This window comes from Mandrillus leucophaeus, unplaced genomic scaffold (assembly GCF_000951045.1).
Source record: "Mandrillus leucophaeus isolate KB7577 unplaced genomic scaffold, Mleu.le_1.0 Scaffold52, whole genome shotgun sequence".
NCBI classification, from domain to species: domain Eukaryota; kingdom Metazoa; phylum Chordata; class Mammalia; order Primates; family Cercopithecidae; genus Mandrillus; species Mandrillus leucophaeus.
Window position 1 is genome coordinate 2,735,002 of NW_012105586.1, and position 18,527 is coordinate 2,753,528.

At 54.2% G+C, this 18,527-nt stretch overlaps 2 protein-coding genes across 6 annotated transcripts in view; one reads left to right on the forward strand and one right to left on the reverse strand.

Annotated features, from left to right (window-relative positions):
- The first annotated feature begins 5,060 nt into the window (after positions 1-5,060).
- Positions 5,061-11,072, forward strand: MAD2L2 (MAD2 mitotic arrest deficient-like 2 (yeast)). 4 transcript variants are annotated; one of them, XM_011996591.1, is made up of 9 exons: positions 5,061-5,570; positions 5,995-6,046; positions 6,136-6,254; positions 7,943-8,014; positions 8,611-8,711; positions 9,409-9,503; positions 9,818-9,891; positions 10,368-10,460; positions 10,726-11,072. In XM_011996591.1, exons 2-9 carry the CDS (start codon positions 6,007-6,009, stop codon positions 10,759-10,761), a joined length of 630 nt encoding a protein of 209 aa, XP_011851981.1. In that variant the 5' UTR covers positions 5,061-5,570; positions 5,995-6,006; the 3' UTR covers positions 10,762-11,072. The 4 variants fall into 4 exon arrangements, with proteins under 4 accessions (XP_011851981.1, XP_011851978.1, XP_011851980.1 ...); XM_011996588.1 differs by having other exon boundaries at positions 8,611-8,750; positions 10,720-11,068; XM_011996590.1 differs by having other exon boundaries at positions 10,720-11,055.
- Positions 11,073-11,392: 320 nt separating this feature from the next.
- The window catches only part of FBXO6 (F-box protein 6), a 17,235-nt gene continuing 10,100 nt past the window's right edge, over positions 11,393-18,527 (reverse strand). For both annotated transcript variants that reach the window (XM_011996592.1, XM_011996593.1), the window contains exons 2-6: positions 17,600-17,888; positions 14,144-14,270; positions 13,506-13,601; positions 12,130-12,265; positions 11,393-11,923 (exon numbers count right to left, since the gene is read on the reverse strand). In XM_011996592.1, coding sequence (XP_011851982.1) covers positions 11,687-11,923; positions 12,130-12,265; positions 13,506-13,601; positions 14,144-14,270; positions 17,600-17,885 — 882 coding nt within the window. In that variant the 5' untranslated portion in view covers positions 17,886-17,888 and the 3' untranslated portion in view covers positions 11,393-11,686. The remainder of the gene's footprint in view (positions 11,924-12,129; positions 12,266-13,505; positions 13,602-14,143; positions 14,271-17,599; positions 17,889-18,527) is intronic.

Genomic DNA, 18,527 nt, shown 5'->3' on the forward strand with positions numbered 1-18,527 from the left:
AAAAAAAAAAAAAAAAAAGAGAAAGAGACATTTTGTGTCTCTGTATAGAAGCCCAAAGTTTAAGAACATACGACCAGGCTAGGCGTGGTGGCTCATGCCAGTAATCCGAGCTTTGGGAAGCTGAGGTAGGAACTCTGGAGGCCAAGTGTTCAAGACCAGCCTGGGTAACACAGTGAGACCCTGTCTCTATGAAAAAAGAGCAGATGATCAGCAAGGTCCCCCTGACCACTGAAGGGTCAGCAACACTGGGAATCAGTAGAATCCCACAGAGGGAATGGTGGGTGAGGGCCTTGCTCTGGCTGCAGTGTTGAAAGCCATCTCAGGTCAGCAGTGAACCCCGAGATCTGGGACAGCTGACCAGGTCAGGCCTCACACCAGAAGGCAGATGAGAGCGGAGAGGAGCTGTCGGCCGGAAGCCCTTGTCTTTAGGCGTCTTGTTCCGTGATGACACGTGTCCTCCCTAGGGCAGCTTGGGAGTTGCCTGCTGCCTTGGGAAATGGAAATGGAGCTATGGGGAGGCCGCTAAAGATGGTTTGGATGGGGTTTTGAAAAGCATGACAGCTTGTGCAGAGTGTTTGTTCTGGGGGCTTAAATAGTGTATATAGACCTTAATATCATTGTCATAACAGCTATTAATTGAGCATTTATGTGCCAGGCATTGTGCATTTTATTTATTTATTTTTCGAGACAGGGTCTCACTTTATCACCCAGGTTGGAGTGCAGTGGTACAAACATGGCTCACTGCAGCCTTGATTTCCCGGGCTCAAGTGATCCTCCCACCTCAGCCCGCTAAGTAGCTGGGACTACAGGTGTATGCCACCATGCTCAGCTAATTTTTATATTTTTTGTAGAGTTTTTGCCATGTTGCCCAGGTTTGTCTCGAACTTCTGAGCTCAAGTGGTCCGTCCGCCTTGGCCTCCCAAAAACCTGGGATCATAGGAGTGAGCCACTGTGCCTGGCATTGTGCACTTTATATTTTTTATAAATATGAACATGGACATAAGCATTTGCTCTTTGCTCAATCCTATGAAATTGGAACTACCATTATCCTATTTTACAGATGAGCAAACTGAGGTTCAGAGAAAGAAGAGCCTCACAGCTGGTTAAGGGGCAGCACTGGGGAGAGAAGCAGCAGGCTGGACACATGAGCAGGACGAGTGGGTGCTGGGGACACCATAGGGAACATGCCACAGCCCTTGCTTTTGTTTTTGAAAATAACTTTTCTCTGCATAGTGCCCATAGCCCAGGCACTGAAGCCAATGTCTTTTGCTCCTCATCCAGACTCAGTTGAGATTCAAGTCAGGCAAGTGGTAATGAGCCACTGTCCACCATCATTTCATTCCTCTGTCACTCATTCTTTCATCCACTCATTTGACACACATTCGCTGAGAACCTGAATTTGGGCTGGGCATGGTGGCTCAAGCCTGTAATCTCAGCATTTTGGGAGGCTGAGGCAGGAGGATCACTTGAGCCCCAGAGTTCGAGACCAGCCTAGGCAACATGGTGAGATCCTGCCTCTGCAAAAAATTTTAAAAATCAGCCAGGTGTGGTGGTGCACACCTGTAATCCTAGCTACCCAGGAGGCTGAGGTAGGAGGATCTCTTGAGCCCAGGAGTTTCAGGCTGCAGTGAGCTATGATTGCCCCACTGCACTTTAGCCTGGGTGACAAGGAGAGACCCTGTCTCTGGAAAAGAAAAGAAAAAAAAAAAGACAGAGAGAGAGAACCTGAATTTGGCTAGGCACTGCATTGAAATAATGAATGAGGCTGGGTCCCTGCCCAGGGTCATTGCAACTGGATGGGCCCCTGAGCATCAGGGTATCAGGAGATTGTCACCAGGCTATGTGTGGCTCACTCTGTATGTCCCCCATACCCATGTGATTGGTGTCCTGGGAACCTTCATTCTGCCATCAGCCTGGTGGAGATGGGAGGGGTCTTGGAATCACCTCTGGGGGCTGGAAACCTTATTACCTGGTTCACTCACTGTGTGTTTGTTTTCCATAAACCCCAGCAGTCCTCTTCTGCCCGTGCAGGTCTTTCTCTTTGCTGGGCTGGTGCTCACAGCTCACCTTCTCAGTTTCCACTTCAATGTCTCTTGGGAGTGATTTTCCCTCCATCCCCATTGCAGATCCTCAGGGACCTGCTCTAGTTGGCAAATAAGCTCTCGCTCCCCCTAAACACCCATCCTTCCTTCCCAGCTGCCTTCCTACATATTGTCATTATGGTGAAAAATATGCAAATAACTTTGAACAACAGTTTCCCAGCAGACGGGTGTTCAAAAATGTAATAAATTAACCCCATAATGTAATCTGGATCCCGTGACCATCCATCATGCTGATACAATTAAGATATGCAAAACCAGATGCTGAGAAGCCCATGGATGGAGCGTTGGCAGAGCTCCCCGGATGGGCCCATGCTGACTCGGCCCCCTGCCCCTGCTCCCACCCCCATGGAACCTGAGGCCATCAGAGGTTTAGGGAACATCTGTCTGGCCTGTTCATTTCACTAATGAGACTGAAGCCTTTTGGGGGTTTGGGGTCAGATCGGTTTGAATCCCTACCCATCTGCTTCCTAGCCCACCTTCCTTCTGTTTGTGATTGGATCTGAACCCAAGGCCCCAAACCCAGACTTTTTTTTTTTTTTGAGATGGAGTTTTTGCTCTTGTTGCCCAGGCTGGAGTACAATGGTGCGATCTTGGATCTCAGCTCACCACAACCTCCGCCTCCTGGGTTCAAGCGATTCTCCTGCCTCAACTTCCCGAGTAGCTGGGATTACAGGCATGTGCCACCACGCCTGGCTAATTTTCTATTTTTAGTAGATACAGGGTTTCTCCATGTTGGTCAGGTTGATCTCGAACTCCTGACCTCAGGTGATCTGCCCGCCTCAGCCTCCCAAAGTGCGGGGATTACAGGCATGAGCCACCCACCGCGCCCAGCTGACATTTTTTTTTAATTGCAATAATTTTGGGTTACATGGATAAGTTCTTTAGCGGTGACTGCTGAGATTTTGGTGCACCCGTCACCTGAGCAGTATAGACTGTACCCAATACATAGTCTTTTGTCCCTCACCTCCCCACCCTTCCCCTAGAGTCCCCAAAGTTCAATATATCATTCCTATGCCTTTACATCCCCATAGGTTAACTCCCACTTACAAGTGAGAACATACGATATTTGCAAACCCAGATATTTTTATCCACAGGTTTCTAGTTGACAAGGTGGGTACCCCAGTGTCAAAAGCTGTTGGGACCTCAGTTTCCCCAAGGAAAAATGAGGGTTGAGTTTATGTCCCCCAAGGTTTTTCTCACGTTCTTAGCTCTGTGTGTCAGGAATTCTATGGGTGGCTTGTATTGTGTCTTCTCGGGGCAGAGGGCTGGGGCTGGGAGTCCATGGACGGAGGGCCTGACTTGAGCCCCAGTGCCCCTCACACTGTGTCCTGAAGGCCATCCCACAGGAGTCACCTGACTCTCAGTTTCCCCACCCCAGGCCCCAATCTGAAGGGCTCCTTTGCAAGGAGTTGCCCCCTATGACCGCCACTGCCTGTCACCAATACAAAAGCTGCTTAAGCAGCCTCCAGAGAGGGAAAGGAAAGACGCTTGTTTTTCCCAAGTTCTGCAATGAGTCAATCTCAGGGAACCACGGGACACTGTCTATAAGCCAGTGAGCTGTTTGGCCAGCTCTGTGTGGAAATGGCATGATGTGGGCAGGATCCCCACGTCTTGAGAAGGGTTGCTGTGCCCAGAATGTGCTGCCAAATGCACCAGTTCCTAAAACAAAATCATCCATCCCTTTGGATGGATGATTTTACATCACAATTTTACAAAATGCATCACATTTTTACAAAATGCAGATATTCTCTGGGAACAGTCCAAACCTCTGTGGCGATTCCGACACTTTGCTGGGCATCCGGGCCCCTGGGGAGCTTGTTAAAGGGCCAGTGCCCTGCTGTGCACCCCACCTCGATCAGGTTGCTCTGGGCAGCACAGCAGCTGTGATTAATGGGCTCCTGGGGGATTCTGATGCAGATTTCCTAGGACTGCATTTGAAGAAATGTTTTGCTGACATTCCTAGCTTAATGGGTTACTTACAAGTTACTTTTTCTCTCCCCATTAGAAGTCTGGAAATGCAGGTTTGAAGGCATCAGGGGGTCGGGGGAGGGATCCGGGTCTCCTATAATGAGCTGTAAATGATAAACAAGCCTGGCTAGATCTGTGACCAAACAGACGGATGGGATTAACAAGCTCTTACCTCCCTGGAGGTCGCAGACAAAGTCCTCTTGGCTTCTGGTCCTGACTTGTTGCCCACTAACTCCGTAGCTGCTTCTCAGATCTTAGTTTTCTCAGTTGTAAAATAAGGGGGCTGTAAATAAGTGGAAGCCCTGGTGTCAGAAGAGGCATCAGAGCTAGGTTTGTATTCCCACTATGTGATTTTGGCGAATTAGAGAACGTTTCGGGGCCTGTTTAACCATCTGTAAAGTGGGGCTGTAAAGTGGAGATTTAGCTGCTAGGGTTAAGGAAGGAATTAAAGGAATCAGTGTTTGACACATAAGAAGCACTCGATGCTAGTCATTTTTTATTATTTTAATAATATCATCTCTGAGGGCCCTTTCAGGACTTCCAGACGGAGTCCATGTCCGTGGGGGACTTCGGAGCAGTAAAAGGTAGCGGCAGGAGGCACCTCGGCCATCGCCCACCCCACTAGCTGGGAGACTCCGGCAGGTTATTCACCCTTCTGCACCTCGCTTCACTCATCTGTATAAAGGGAACAGTCACAGTAACTGCCTCATGGAGTTACTCCGGGGACTTAGATAATCCAAGGACACACGTAGCCCAGTGCCCAGCACTCGGCTGGAGCTCCATAAAGGTCAGCTATTGTTCTGAAGCGTAGGGCGGGGAGGTTTCATCCTGTTGGGCCGTCAGGCCAGGCTGTATTTAGGTACCCGGTGGGGGCGGGGCGGGGGCGGCGCCGGTGCACGCCCTCTTTTTTTTATTTTTAAAATTTCACCCGGGTCTTGACAACCGGTGCAACCCTGTCCTCCCCTGTTCCCGCCCCCGAGCCAGAGGAGCCTCTTTTAGGTGGGCAGCTGCAGGAATGGTGACTCGGGTTAGCTCAGATGTGGCTGCCCTTAGTCCCCAGCTGCGCCCTCCCCTTTGCCCTCCCCAGCAACCCCTACCCGCCCTCTTCCGGCGCGTGCTAAAGCGAGAGAAACGCCCTCGGGGGAAGATATGTAGCAATCCGATGGAACTTGGAGATCAACGTTGTGTTGTCTTCGCGCCCACCTGAAGTCGAAGGGAGGTGGAGCGGCGGGTCTCAGCCCCTCCCCGACGCCGAGACCCGGCCCCCGCCCCCCGGAGCCTAGTCCCCGCAGGCGGAACCGCTCTGTGCGAGGCCGGGTTTGGACTGCGCGGGAATGGGCGTGGCCTGGGCGGGGCGGGCTCTAGGACCCGCCGGAGCGCCGTGAACGTCACCCAGCGGCGCCGAGGCCCCGGGTTGAGCGGGAGGCGCGATCGGTCCGGTCGGTGGCTCCCCGCGGCGGGGCCGGGCCCGATCTCGGGCGGGAACCGAACCCAGAGCCGGTACTAGGGGAGGGAGAGGGGGCGGATTCCCGCCGGGAGGGATCCGGCCGGGCAGGGGGCGGAGTCTTATTCCAACCCAGCTTTGCTTTCCGCGCGTCCCGCTTTGCACTGCCGGCCCTGCGCATCCAACTGTTTCCCTCTGCGTCCGCGGCCCTGCCCTTTTCGGGGGCACCGCTGTGATCTTTCCACCCCCCGAGACAGCGGAGCGAGGGGGCGCAGGCGGCCAGTGGATAGAGGCTGATGCCCCCAAGCACGGACGCCAGCGTCGGGTTGGGGGTTCTTCCCAGGTGCTCTGAGCCTGTGCGAAGCGGGAGGTCATGCCCCAGTTCCCACGGACTGTGGGGAGGGAAGAGACGGTGGAGGCGAGCGGGTTCTGGGCTCCTGGGTGTCTGGAACTACCCTCTGCCCTTGCCCCACCACTCAGGTAGCGGGAAGGATGACCACGCTCACACGACAAGACCTCAACTTTGGCCAAGGTAGGGAGGCTGGACCTGCGGGGTCAGGGGCGGGGGCGCCTGGGCTGGCGGGCTTCCCCGAGCGCACCACCGGCTTGTGCCCGCTGCAGTGGTGGCCGATGTGCTCTGCGAGTTCCTGGAGGTGGCTGTGCATCTCATCCTCTACGTGCGCGAGGTCTACCCTGTGGGCATCTTCCAGAAACGCAAGAAGTACAACGTGCCAGTCCAGGTGAGGCACGTCCCAGAACCACAGAGTGGGTACAGGGTGGACTTTTAAAAACTCTTCGGTCGGGTGTGGTGGCTCACGCCTGTAATCCTGGCACTTTGGGAGGCCGAGGCGGGCGGATCACTTGAGGTCAGGAGTTCGAGACCAGCCTGACAAACATGGTGAAACCCCGTCTGTACTAAAAATACAAAAATTGGCTGGGCGTGGTGGCTAACGCCTGTAATCCCAGATACTCAGGAGGCTGAGGCAGGAGAATCGCTTGAACCTGGGAGGCGGAGGTTGCAGTGAGCCAAGATTGTGCCACTGCATTCCAGCCTGGGTGACAAGAGCGAAACTCCGTCTCAAAAAAAAAAAAACCTCTTCCACTTCAGGCCAAGCCAGCACTTTATTTTTTATTTTATTTTATTTTTTGAGACTGAGTCTCGCTGTGTCGCCCTGCCTGGAGTGCAGTTACATGATCTTGGCTCACTGCAACTTCCACCTCCCGGGTTCAAGCGATTCTCCTGCCTCAGCCTCCCGAGTAGCTGGGGATTACAGGCGTGTGCCACCACACCGGGCTAATTTTTGTATTTTTAGTAGAGACAAGGTTTCGCTGTGTTGGCCAGGCTGGTATCGAACTCCTGACCTCTGGTGATCTGTCTGCCTTGGCCTCCCAAAGTGGTGGGATTACAGGCGTGAGCACTTTGTTATGAAATAGGTTTTGTGTTAGATAATGTTGCCCAACTGTGGGCTAATGTAAGTGTTTTGAGTGTGTTTGGGTAGGCCTGGCTAAGCTATGATGTTCTGTATGTTACATGTATTAATTGTATTTTCCACTGGCGATATTTGATGGCTTTATCCAAACAAACAGCAACAAACCCATAGTATCCAAACAACAACAAACCCATAGTAAGTTGTTGAAGGTCACCTTTAGAGGGAAAAGGAAAAAAAAAATTGACATTTACTCACTTTTTCTTTATGATGAAGTGATTGAAGCTCAGAGAAGTTAAGGAATTTACCTGAGGCCACACAGTTCCTTAGTTCTTAACTTTTGAAATCTGATTACGTTTTTCTGGATCCTTTTTCTGGAAAAATGCCCACGTGCACAAAGATACAACTTTAGGGACTTTTCAGACTCTGGAGGAGTCCATGGACCCCACATTAAGAACCCCTAATGGTATATTAAATGCTCATATTGGGATTGAGTTCTTATCTTTTTTTTTTCCTTGAGATGGAGTCTTGCTTTGTTGCCCAGGCTGGAGTGCAGTGGCTTGATCTCAGCTTACTGCAACCTCCGCCTCCCAGGTTCAAGTGATTCTCCTGCCTCAGCCTCTCGAGTAGCTGGGATTACAGATGCCACCTTATCTGGCCAATTTTTGTATTTTTAGTAGAGACGAGGTTTTGCCATTTTGGCCAGGCTGGTCTGAAACTCCTGACCTCAGGCGATCCACCCACCTTATCCTCTCAAAGTGCCAGGATTATAGGAGTGAGCCACTGCGCCCAGCCTGAGTTCTTATCTTCTAACTTCTTTCTCCATGGATAAATTCACAGTTGTTAGCCTCTTGAGGGAAAGTGGGGTCTTCTGGGTAGGGGGCCCTGGAGAGCTGCTGGGCCTCTGACGGAAGGCAGACGGGGCCTTGGGCTCCTGGTCGTGTTGGATGGTTTCCCCATCTGTGCTTTGGGCCTCACCAGCCGCATGGTGTTGTGTGCAGATGTCCTGCCACCCGGAGCTGAATCAGTATATCCAGGACACGCTGCACTGCGTCAAGCCACTCTTGGAGAAGGTGAGGGTGCACTGGGCTCCCCAGCCACCTCACCCCATGCTCACCCCTGTCCCTCTATGCTCACAGTCCAACTCTGGGATGGGGTGATGCTAGGACTCTGTGGCGTCTTCATGGCTCCGATACCCAGAAGCCTGTTCCCTGCACTCTGGAGACCATCCCAACCCAGGTGCAGGCTCCAAGGCATGTGGGCCATGTGCAGGGTGCCTTGGGCCTGGGAACCTGGGTTGAAGCTGGCTGTGGGTAGGGACTGCGCTGGTGGGTTCTGGGTTCTTCTCACATCCGTTCCCTGTTCTCCACGCTAAACGTTCTGTCTGAGCTGAGCCCCTCAGGGTTTCTTCCCCATCTAGTCCTGATCTCAGACTTCCTGGGACCTTCCCTATGGGGCCTGGTTATTCCCTCAGCCTGCACCGCTCATACCGGAGGGTGCCAGCTTCTCAAACCCGGGCTATCTGGGCTCTTGCGGACGCCCAGACTAGCAGCTGAGCAGGGCTGTGAGTGGGCCGCTTCCCGTCCTTCCTTGGGCAAGGGGGTGGAGGCGGGGTGGTGGAGTGGGGGTGGGGTGCCTGGCTCTGCAGCGGGGGTTCCTCTCCTTGCAGAATGATGTGGAGAAAGTGGTGGTGGTGATTTTGGATAAAGAGCACCGCCCAGTGGAGAAATTCGTCTTTGAGATCACCCAGCCTCCACTGCTGTCCATCAGGTGGGCTGCCCCTGCCCCTCGCCCACTAGCTGGCAGCAGGTCTGTCTCTGGCAACACACCTACCCCTTTAAGGCGGCCCTTGAATACCTTGGAAAAGGCCTGGGAGGAGAAAGGGCAAGATGCGCCAGCCTGACAAGGGGACAGCCTGTGAGCAGCTGAGATGGGTCCAGAGAAATGACATGAGCTATCCAGGGTCACCTGGGTAGGGGCAGAGCCCAGGACACAGAACCAGTTTTCTGACTCCTCAGGCAAGTGTCCAGTCAACTTGAAGTTGACCTTTGGCACATATGTTAGTTCGTCAACTGCATGCTTCCGATGGTGAGGTCAGGGCACTGGAATCTATGCCCAACCTGTCCCCACAGGCTGTGTGGCCTTAGGCAAGCCCTTTCCCCGCCTGGCTTGGTGTCCTGGTTCTTGGGCCTGGCTGCACATTAAAACCACCTAGGGAGGCCTCCTCAGATCGCCTCTATCTCCCCTGCCCCCCGCCAAATTCTGACTTTGTCTGGGGTGGGGCTGGGCATTTCTTGTAAACTCCCTTGCTGGTTTGAATTGTGTGGACCGGATAGGGAGCTGGGTCCTAGGCATGCAGCACTCTCAGAGGCACTGGAGGGGGTTCTGTACCCCAGGTCTACATCCAGGCTTGATGCCTGGGGTGGAGGGGAGGGCGCCAGTGTGATGGGAAGACCTCTCCTCTCAGCTCAGACTCCCTGTTGTCTCACGTGGAGCAGCTGCTCCGAGCCTTCATCCTGAAGATCAGCGTGTGCGATGCCGTCCTGGACCACAACCCCCCAGGTGTGTCCACTCCCCACCCTCTCTTCCCTTGGCGTTTCCACGGTTGTCTCGGGTTGGTCTGTGTTCCCAGGTCCATGTTTGGCTGCTCTGAGACTCATCTCTTCCTAACCCTGAGAGTCCACCTCCTCTGGGAAGCTTCCCTGATTGATTCCACCTGGCTTCCATCTCCCTATTGACTGGGGCTTTTCTTAGCACTTGCTTTGCCATCTGCTCTGGGGGTGCTGCCGAGCCAGCAAGGGAAGTGGGAAGAGGCTGGGCCCAGTGGCAGGCACCAGGGCGGCGGGGGAGCCTCCACCAACCTCTTGCTTCTCCAGGCTGTACCTTCACAGTCCTAGTGCACACAAGAGAAGCCGCCACTCGCAACATGGAGAAGATCCAGGTCATCAAGGTGAGATGAGACGGGTCTGGGTCTGGGTGCAGGCTCTAGAAACGTGATGTGGCAGTTTCAGGCAGGCAGGGGCGTTGCCTGTGGCCAGCCATCCATTATATTGGTGCAGCAGTGCCTGGTACCCAGCAGGTCCTCAGGCCTGGCCACTGCTCCATCTGGGCACTTGGGGCAGTGAGGAGCTCAGGTGGAGCCACCTGCTGGGGCCCCCAGCTCATCCTGGCTCTTCTGAAGTGGGGGCTCTCCAGGGAGGGGTCCTGGCCCATCAGGTTCAGCATTGGTGCCTGGGGCTTGTCCCTTGGGTTCTATGGACTTGGCCTCTGTGGGGGATGGGGGGCCTGGGGTCTGCATCACCAACAGCTTCCTAGTGATTCTGAGGCTCAGGTTGTAGGCCCCTGGTCTGGAGTGGGAGGGACAGCAAAGTGAGGGCAGGCAAGGGCCCAGCTCCGTCACCCCCCTGACCTTTGTCCCCTCCCTAGGATTTCCCCTGGATCCTGGCAGATGAGCAGGATGTCCACATGCATGACCCCCGTCTGATACCACTAAAAACCATGACGTCGGACATTTTAAAGGTGAGCTTCGTGGGGACGTGGGAAGCTTATTTAGGGGCTGCTTAGGAAGTGAGGCCCGGCACTGAGGCCTTACTAGAGGGCTTGGGGGAGAGAACGAGGGAATGCCTGGTGGAGAGCCCCTCCCGTCTCTATTCTTCTCCACCTCGGCTATGGCCACGAGGCCCCACCCTTGGCGGAGATCTGCCCACCAGGTGCTTCTGTGTCCTCCAGCAGGGATGCCCTGGCTGTCTCGCTGACTGTGGCTGTTTGTGTTCGTCAGATGCAGCTTTACGTGGAAGAGCGTGCTCACAAAGGCAGCTGAGGGGGCATCTGCCACCTCACTGATGCCCGAACTGTCAGACTTTGGGGGATCCCCGCCTAGGGCAGTGCTGCATGGCTGCCCTGATTCCAAGTGCTCTTATCGCCTCTGTGTGTGGATCGCCCGCCCCAGCCCGGGGCCGCTCAGGTCTGCTTGGAGGATGCCTCCCCCAGGAGGCAGTGAAGTATGCCGCAACCTCGACTTCTCAGCCTCCTGGGGTTCCGCCGGCAAACACTGTCTGTCTCAAATACTGTGCTGTGAGTTCTTTCAATAAAGGGGCCCCAAGGGCTGGGCTGAGCTGATGCCATCATTAACCAGAGTGGGACGGACAGGTATGGCCAGGGGAAAACCTGGTGGGGGGGTGCTGCTTCTCCACCAAAATGCCAGGGACCCCCTCTCCCCACTCCTAAAACCAACCCCAGGCTGATTTTACTGAAAACATGTATTTTTAATTTTTATTTATTTATTTATTTATTTATTATTATTATTATTATTATTATTTGAGACGGAGTCTCGCTCTGTCTCCCAGGCTGGAGTGCAGTGGTGTGATCTTGGCTCACTGCAAGCTCAGCCTCAGCCTCCCGAGTAGCTGGGACTACAGGCACCCGCCACCACGCCCGGCTAATTTTTTGTATTTTTAGTAGAGACGGGATTTCACCATGTTGGCCAGGATGGTCTCGATCTCCTGACCTCGTGATCTGCCCGCCTTGGCCTCCCAAAGTGTTGGGATTACAGGCGTGAGCCACCGTGCCCAGCCTGAAAACATTTATTAAAACAAAACGTCAGAGCTATGTGACAGTAAGTTTCCACAAGCTGGTAGGGTTGAACTGGGGCAGGAGTCGCTGGTACAGGGACTTCACTGCCCACCCCATGCTCAGCTCCTGCATGGAGGAACCTCTGGCTGACCCGGATACAGTATGGACAGCTGTCAGAAAATCTGGAGAACAGCTTGGTAGGGCGATTGGGCAGCCTCCTCCTGTCCATGCTTCTTCCCAGGCTGAGCCTCAGAGGAGGCCTGGTTCCTGGTCCTCTTGTGGCTGACGACGATGCTGCTGTTGGTGACTCGGGGCCCATACCAGCCTGCCCAGTACTGGGTGTCACTGCCCCCGTGCTGAAAGAGGATGTAGCGGACACCCCGGGGGTAGTCTGAGAAGGTGTAGGAGACCTGCCGGGAGGAGGGGACAGGAAGTGACCACCAGGACTGGGGAGGGGAAGGCAGGAGCCAGGTCCTCTAAGAGAGCTGCCCAGGTGGGAAGGCAACAGCTCCAGGCCAGAGAGCAGGGGCACCTTGGGCCCTGAGGCTGCCCCTTGCTTCCTGCCATCCTGGCCCTGGGAGGAGTGGGTAGAGAGAGCAAGTGGGTGAGGCCTCACCTCTGTCCATGCAGCATTGTTCCACTGTTGGATGGTCACAGGTGGGGGCTCGAAGGAGGCCAACACGAAGTAGTCAGCTGAGGTCAGCTGCACCTTGAGTTGGTAGGTGCAGCCACAGTCGGCTCTGGCAGCAAACCTGGTGGAGGGGTTGAGAGCCCTGTGTCCAAGCCACCAAGGGCTGGCCCCAGCACTGGGGGCAGGGGGGACCTACACATTGGAGCTTGGAGCTTCATTTCCCATCAGCCAACACTGCTCTGCCTGCTAGGCCCAGCTGGCAGCGCTCCCTATGCCCCACTGTGGCCTGGGGGTAAGCAGTTGGTCCATGCTGGCCTCAGTTACCCCATCTGAGAAAAGGGACCCTTTCGGGCATACTACTAAAGATGTGACCTCAAAAAGCAAAAGACCCCTCCAGAGAGGCCTGGTCTGTCCAAGCCACGTCACCTGTACTTACAATGGACCAGGCTGTGGATTCAGTGGGAGAGTCAAGGGGGTGGCCTGTGTAATGGGGCTGGCACAGAGCTCACCTTCTGCTCAGCCCAGCCCAGCCACCTCTCCCCTCTGCAGCTCTGCAGACTCCTCCATCCTCACCCATTTATCCTCAGAGTGGCGGCCCTGGGGCCTGCCTAGAACTGGGGTCCTGCTTCTGCCACCGGCCAAGCCAGAGCCTGGCACACTCCTGTGCACAGAGTAGGAGCTCAAAAAAGAGTCATGGGATGAATAGGAAAAGGAGCCAGGGAGGCAGGTAGGTCAGGGGACCTGGGGATTTCCACCCAGTCCAGAGAGGCCTGAGGTCCTCTGTTGCCCAAGTGCCTGTCAGTGTTGACCGGGCACAGTGGCTCACGCCTGTAATCTCAGCACTTTGGGAGGCCAAGGTGGGTGGATCACTTGAGGTCAGGAGTTTGAAACTAGCCTGACTAGCATGGTGAAACTCCATCTGTATTAAAATGATTAAAAAAATAGCCGGGCGTGGTGGTGGGCAACTGTAATCCCAGCTACTCGGGACGCTGAGGCAGGAGAATCGCTTGAACGTGGGAGGTGGACGTTGCAGTGAGCCAAGATCGCGCCACTGCACTCCAGCCTGGGTAAAAGAGCGAGACTCTCAAATAAAAAAAGTGCCTGTCCATGACAACCCACCTGGGGGCCTCAGCCTCCTCATCTGCACACTGGCGCTGCTGTGTCCTGCTGACTGCGTCACAGGGTGGTGGGGAGGCCAGGAGGTGCCGCAGGGTCTGGGCACAGAGCGGGGGCAGAGGCCAGGGCTACCTGGCTCTAGGACACTGCTGGGCACAGTGGGCACTTGCTATGGCTTGTCTCACCCGGCACAGCAGTAAGACGAGCATGTAGAGTGGGGGACACAGGCCATGGACCCTACTCACCAGTCCTTAACCACGATGTCCGGCCGGAATGTGTCCAATAGCTCCTCCCAGTAGCCCTCAGCTACAAGGTCCACCAGCTGGGACTTGAGGCACATTCTGGGGAGCAGAGTTGGGGGCTTGCGTACCTGGGTGTGCTATGCATGGCCCCCCCTCACCCAAGCCTTGGCAGCCCCTGTGAGCCCAGGGAGGTGGTTTGGGGACTTAGGGTATCCTCTGGCCGCTGCAGGACAGGCACTGGCTGGGGCTGACTGGTTTCTCCTCCAGTGTAGGAGGGAGTCTGACCCACTTGTGCCTGGGTGGCATCTGATTCCAGTCCAAAGGCCCAGTGTTCCAGAGCACCAGGCAGGGCACTCTTGTAAACTCAAGTTCCTAGCTTAGGGATGGATGCCTGTAGATAGCCCTGGCTTATCTTAACCACCCAATGGACTCCTGGCCTGCTTCAGTGATCCCCACCCCCACTGTCCATGAACACAGCACTGAGTGACTCCAGGAAGCAGTGACTCTGGGCAAGTTTTGGGGCCACCTCCCTTGAGCTTCACAGAGAGGCGTTCCCTTAGAAGACTTTGCCTGAGACTTGGCAAAGGTGTCCTAACCCTCTGTCCCCTCCATGCAAGCCTGGTAGGTTCAGTTTGCCTTACTCGTAGGATGTGACAAAATATTTCTTGACTTTGGGGTCAGGAAAATCTGTCCCGTGGGCTCCAGGGAGGCTCTCCACCTTCCAGCGGTCCCCACCATTGAAATCGATTTGCCATGCAAACATATCCTCTAGGAAGAACAGAAGCCGAGGTGAGACCGCCTGTGTAAATCCAAAATACAGCCCTCCCCACCTGGTCCCGGGAGGGCGGGAGGGAGGGTGGTTGGCGTTAGTGACCTTCTTGGGAGGCAGAATTTGCTCATGCTCAGGTTTCTGGGGCTGTGGACACCAAAGGGTTAACAAGCTTGTTCCTTCCCAAGGGCACTGTGTAGCCAAGGTACCCCACCAGCCCAAGTATACCCCAACTGCACCCTGGAGCACCCCTACAAAGTACCCCTCCAACACATTCCCACCTGTCCTCACCATATCAGCTCTGACCTGACTCTGTCCCTCCCACACAGTCCCAAACTGGCCTCACTCCTAACACACAGCTGGAGAAAATGCGTGTTACCAGAAATTCTAAACCAACCCCTTCCTCATTTCCATGTTGCGGTGGAACTCTGGGAAATACCCAAGTATCAGTTCTCAAAAAATGAAATTACGAGGGGCCTGTGAGAGTACTGTCCTCAAAGACTAATGTGAGGCCAGGCACGGTGGCTTGGCCTGTAATCCCAGCACTTTGGGAGGCTGAGGCAGGTGGATCGCTTGAATCCAGGAGTTCAAGACCAGCCTAGGGAACATAGCGACACCCTTTTTTTCTTTTTTTTTAAAATAAGTAAAATAATTTTTTAAAAAAGGCTAACAAGTGTTCATCCCAACACAGACTGCTTACTTGACCCAGATGGCACCCCAGATGTCCAGGAGGGAGAGGCCCTTGGTTAACGACATAACCCAGATTGGAGGCCCTAGAGGATGGGTTTGTGGGTTTGTTGGTGGTCATGGGAACCAAGATTCCCATAGGGCCCAGATGGCCCAGGGCAAGAGTGCTAAGTGGAGGAACCGGTACCCTTTGGGCTGGGCGGTGTGGTAACATTCATGGGTGGACTTCCATTAGGTGGGCCTGGTGGGTTCAGGGGGGCGATCACCCTCTTCACACTGAACTTAGAGGACCTTAGGAAACAAGGGTGCTTCTCTACCGGTGCTGCCCAGGCAATCACTGGGGCACTTTTCCAATGGCTTGCTCCCCGTCCAGAAGCCCGCTATTCTCAGGTACTCTGGGGTCCCCAGTAGAGAACCAGAGAAGTAATACAGAAATCTAGGAGCTGGGCTGACGCTGAGTACAGACCTGGGGGTATCTCAGCAAGGCTTGACTGAACACTGCCGGCCCCGGGCAGGCCGGGCTGCAAGGCCAGCTCCGTTAGGCGGTGTGAAGCTGAGTGGGCAGCTTCTGAATGAAATCTGGGGCAGGCAGAGGGACTGAGTGTCGAGCGCTGTCTATGGGGGCTCTGGGATTTGGGGTGGGGGGAGTTTGAGGCCTTTATCTGTCAGGACCAAACCCTGGAAGCTGGGCAATTGTGCATCTTTGGGGAAGTCACTCATCTCGGGCCCAAAGCTCCCCATCTATACAATGGAGTCCACCCTAGTTGTCTTGGCGTCTCCCAGGTTCCTCTGTGTGTGTGTGTGTGTGTGTGTCTGTGTGTGAGAGAGAGAGAGACAGTGTCCCTCTGTCACTCAGGCTGCTGGAGTGCAGTGGCGCAATCTCAGCTCACTGCAACCTCCGCTTCCCAGGTTCAAGCGGTGTTCCTGCCTCAGCCTCCCAAGTAGTTGGGATTACAGGTGCCCACCACCATGCCCAGCTAATTTGTGTATTTTTTGTAGAGACAGGGTTTTACCATGTTGGCCAGGCTGGTCTCGAACTCCTGACCTCAAGTGATCTGCCTGCCTTGGCCTCCCAAAGTGCTGGAATTACAGGCATGAGCCACCGTGCCTGGCCTATTTGTTTTATTTTTAAATTATTTTTTCAGAGACAGGGTCTCACTCTGTTTCCCAGGCTGGAGTGCAGTGGCACAATCTTGGCTCACTTCAACCTCCACCTCCTGGGTTCAAGTGATTCTCCTGCTTCAGCCTCCTGAGGAGCTGAGATTACAGGTGCCTGCCACCATGCTTGGCTAATTTTTTTGTATTTTTGTAGAGATGGAGTTTCACCATGTTGTCCAGGCTGGTCTTGAACACCTGACCTCAAGTAATCGCCCATCTCAGCCTCCCAAAGTGCTGGGATTACAGGTACGAGCCACTGCACCCGGCCAATCTCCCAGGATCCTGATGAGGATGAAGAGAGTACAGAGATAGCAAGGAGGTTCTAAGTACACAAACCAGGTCTCAAAATCAGTTGCTGCTGGAGTCCCAACAGGAAGTATGGCGTGTCCGGGGTGGATGGTGGCTCATGCCTATAATTCCAGCACTTTGGGAGGCTGAGGCAGGCAGATCATTTGAGCCCAGGAGTTCGAGACCAGTCTGGGCAACACGGTGAGACCCTGTCTCTAATTAAAAATATATATATATGGGAAGCGTGGTGCCTGGTACATAGCAGGTACCAAACGAAGGAAGGGAAAAGGGAAAAAAATGCCTGGGAAATACAAGAGAATGTAACAGGCTAAGTGGGGACCTTCAGCTGTGATCACAGGCCCCTCTGGATCCTCATTTTGTTTGTCTGTATAATGGGGCTAACAGGAGGATGGGTAAGTACATTTGTAAAGATCTCCCATGAATACCTGACACAGAGGAGGCCCTTGGTCAACATGAGGCAGCTTGGGCTGTACTCTGGGTGACAGGCGGGTCTGCAGTGTGCTTGTTCATTCAACGAGCATTTCTTGGGCACCTGCTATGTGCGGGTGTCACTGTGGATGCTATAGTGTAGCAAATAATGTCCATTTGGCCACTGGAACTTGAAGTTTGTGGCAGAAAAAAATAAGGAAATTCTGAAAAAAAACTTTTTCTTTTGGAGACTAAGTTTCACTCTTGTCGCCCAGGCTGGAGTGCAGTGGAGCCATCTCAGCTCACTGCAACCTCTGCCTCCCAGGTTCAAGCGATTCTCCTGCCTCAGCCTCCCGAGCAGCTGGGATTCTAGGTGTGGGTCAGCATGCCCAACTTCGTGTGTTTTTAGTAGAGACAGGGCTTCGCCATTTTCACCAGGCTAGTCTCCAACTCCTTACCTCAGGTGATCCGCTCATCTCAGTCTCCCAAAGTGCTGGGATTACAGGCGTGAGCCCCCGTGCCTGGTCAAAAATGTTACAGGGCATGAAATGGAGGTGCTATGCTGGAGGTGGAGAGTGCTGTTTTTAGATTGGGAGCACAGGGCAGGTCTCTGAACTGAGACCTGAAGAATGAGAAGGAACCAAGGGAGTGAGGTGGGTGTTTAGGATTAGAGAACATTCCAGGTAGCGTGGGAATCACAAGTGCCAAGGCCCAAGGATGGGAAGGAACGAGCCCGGTGGCGGCCTCCACCCTGCCCCCATGCCACCTTCAGCGCACGGGTTGCGCAGGAGGTTCCTGTGCAGGCTCCGTAGGAAGTAGAAGATCTTCCAGTCGGCCACGGGCTGGTCCCAGTCCTCGGTGATGAAGCCCTCTCGCAGGCACTTGCGCTTCCAGAGGGTCATGAGGTCGATGAGATCCCGCCAGAGGCTGCAGACCAGGCGGCAGTTCAGCAGCAGCTGGCGGGCGGGCACGTGCGTGAACAGCTCCAGCAGGATGTTCTCGGGCAGCTCGTTAATGCTGTCCAGGGCTGCCTTGGGGTGGGGAGCATCCATGGCCTGTGGAGGGGGACAGCGGTTATGAGCCTGACCAGGGAGGTCTAGGCCAGGGACTCCTCTCCAACCCTGCATTAGCCAGGTGTGGTGGCACACGCGTGGAGTCCCAGCTAGTTGGGAGGCTGAGGCAGAGGCTAAGCCTGGGAGTTCAAGGCTACAGTGAGCTATGATCGCGCCACTGCACCCCTGCCCGGGCAACTGACCAAGACCCTGGCTCAAAAACAAAAACAACAAAACCACAAAAGAGCATTTCGGAGGCTGAGGGTCCTTCCAGTAAACAGTAGCCCCTCAGTGGAAAGAGTAGTCATGGGACCCACATTCAGAATACAGTAGTGCAATACAAGTAGGAAAGTCTTTAGAGACACATATTTTAAAAGGCCTCTCCCCAATTTAAGAAAAAATTGCTTAATTTTAAAGCCAGTGGTTTGGGTGGACTGTAAGATTTTGTGGAGGCCACACTTATCTGCAAAGTTCTGTGAGGGTTTTGGTGATTGTTGTTATTTTAATGCTCTGGATTCATTGTTAGAATATAAAATCCTTTTTTTTTTTTTTTTTTTGAGACAGCCTTGCTCTGTTGCCCAGGCTGGAATGCAGTGGTGCGATCTTGGCTCACTGCAACCTCCACCTCCTGGGTTCAAGCGA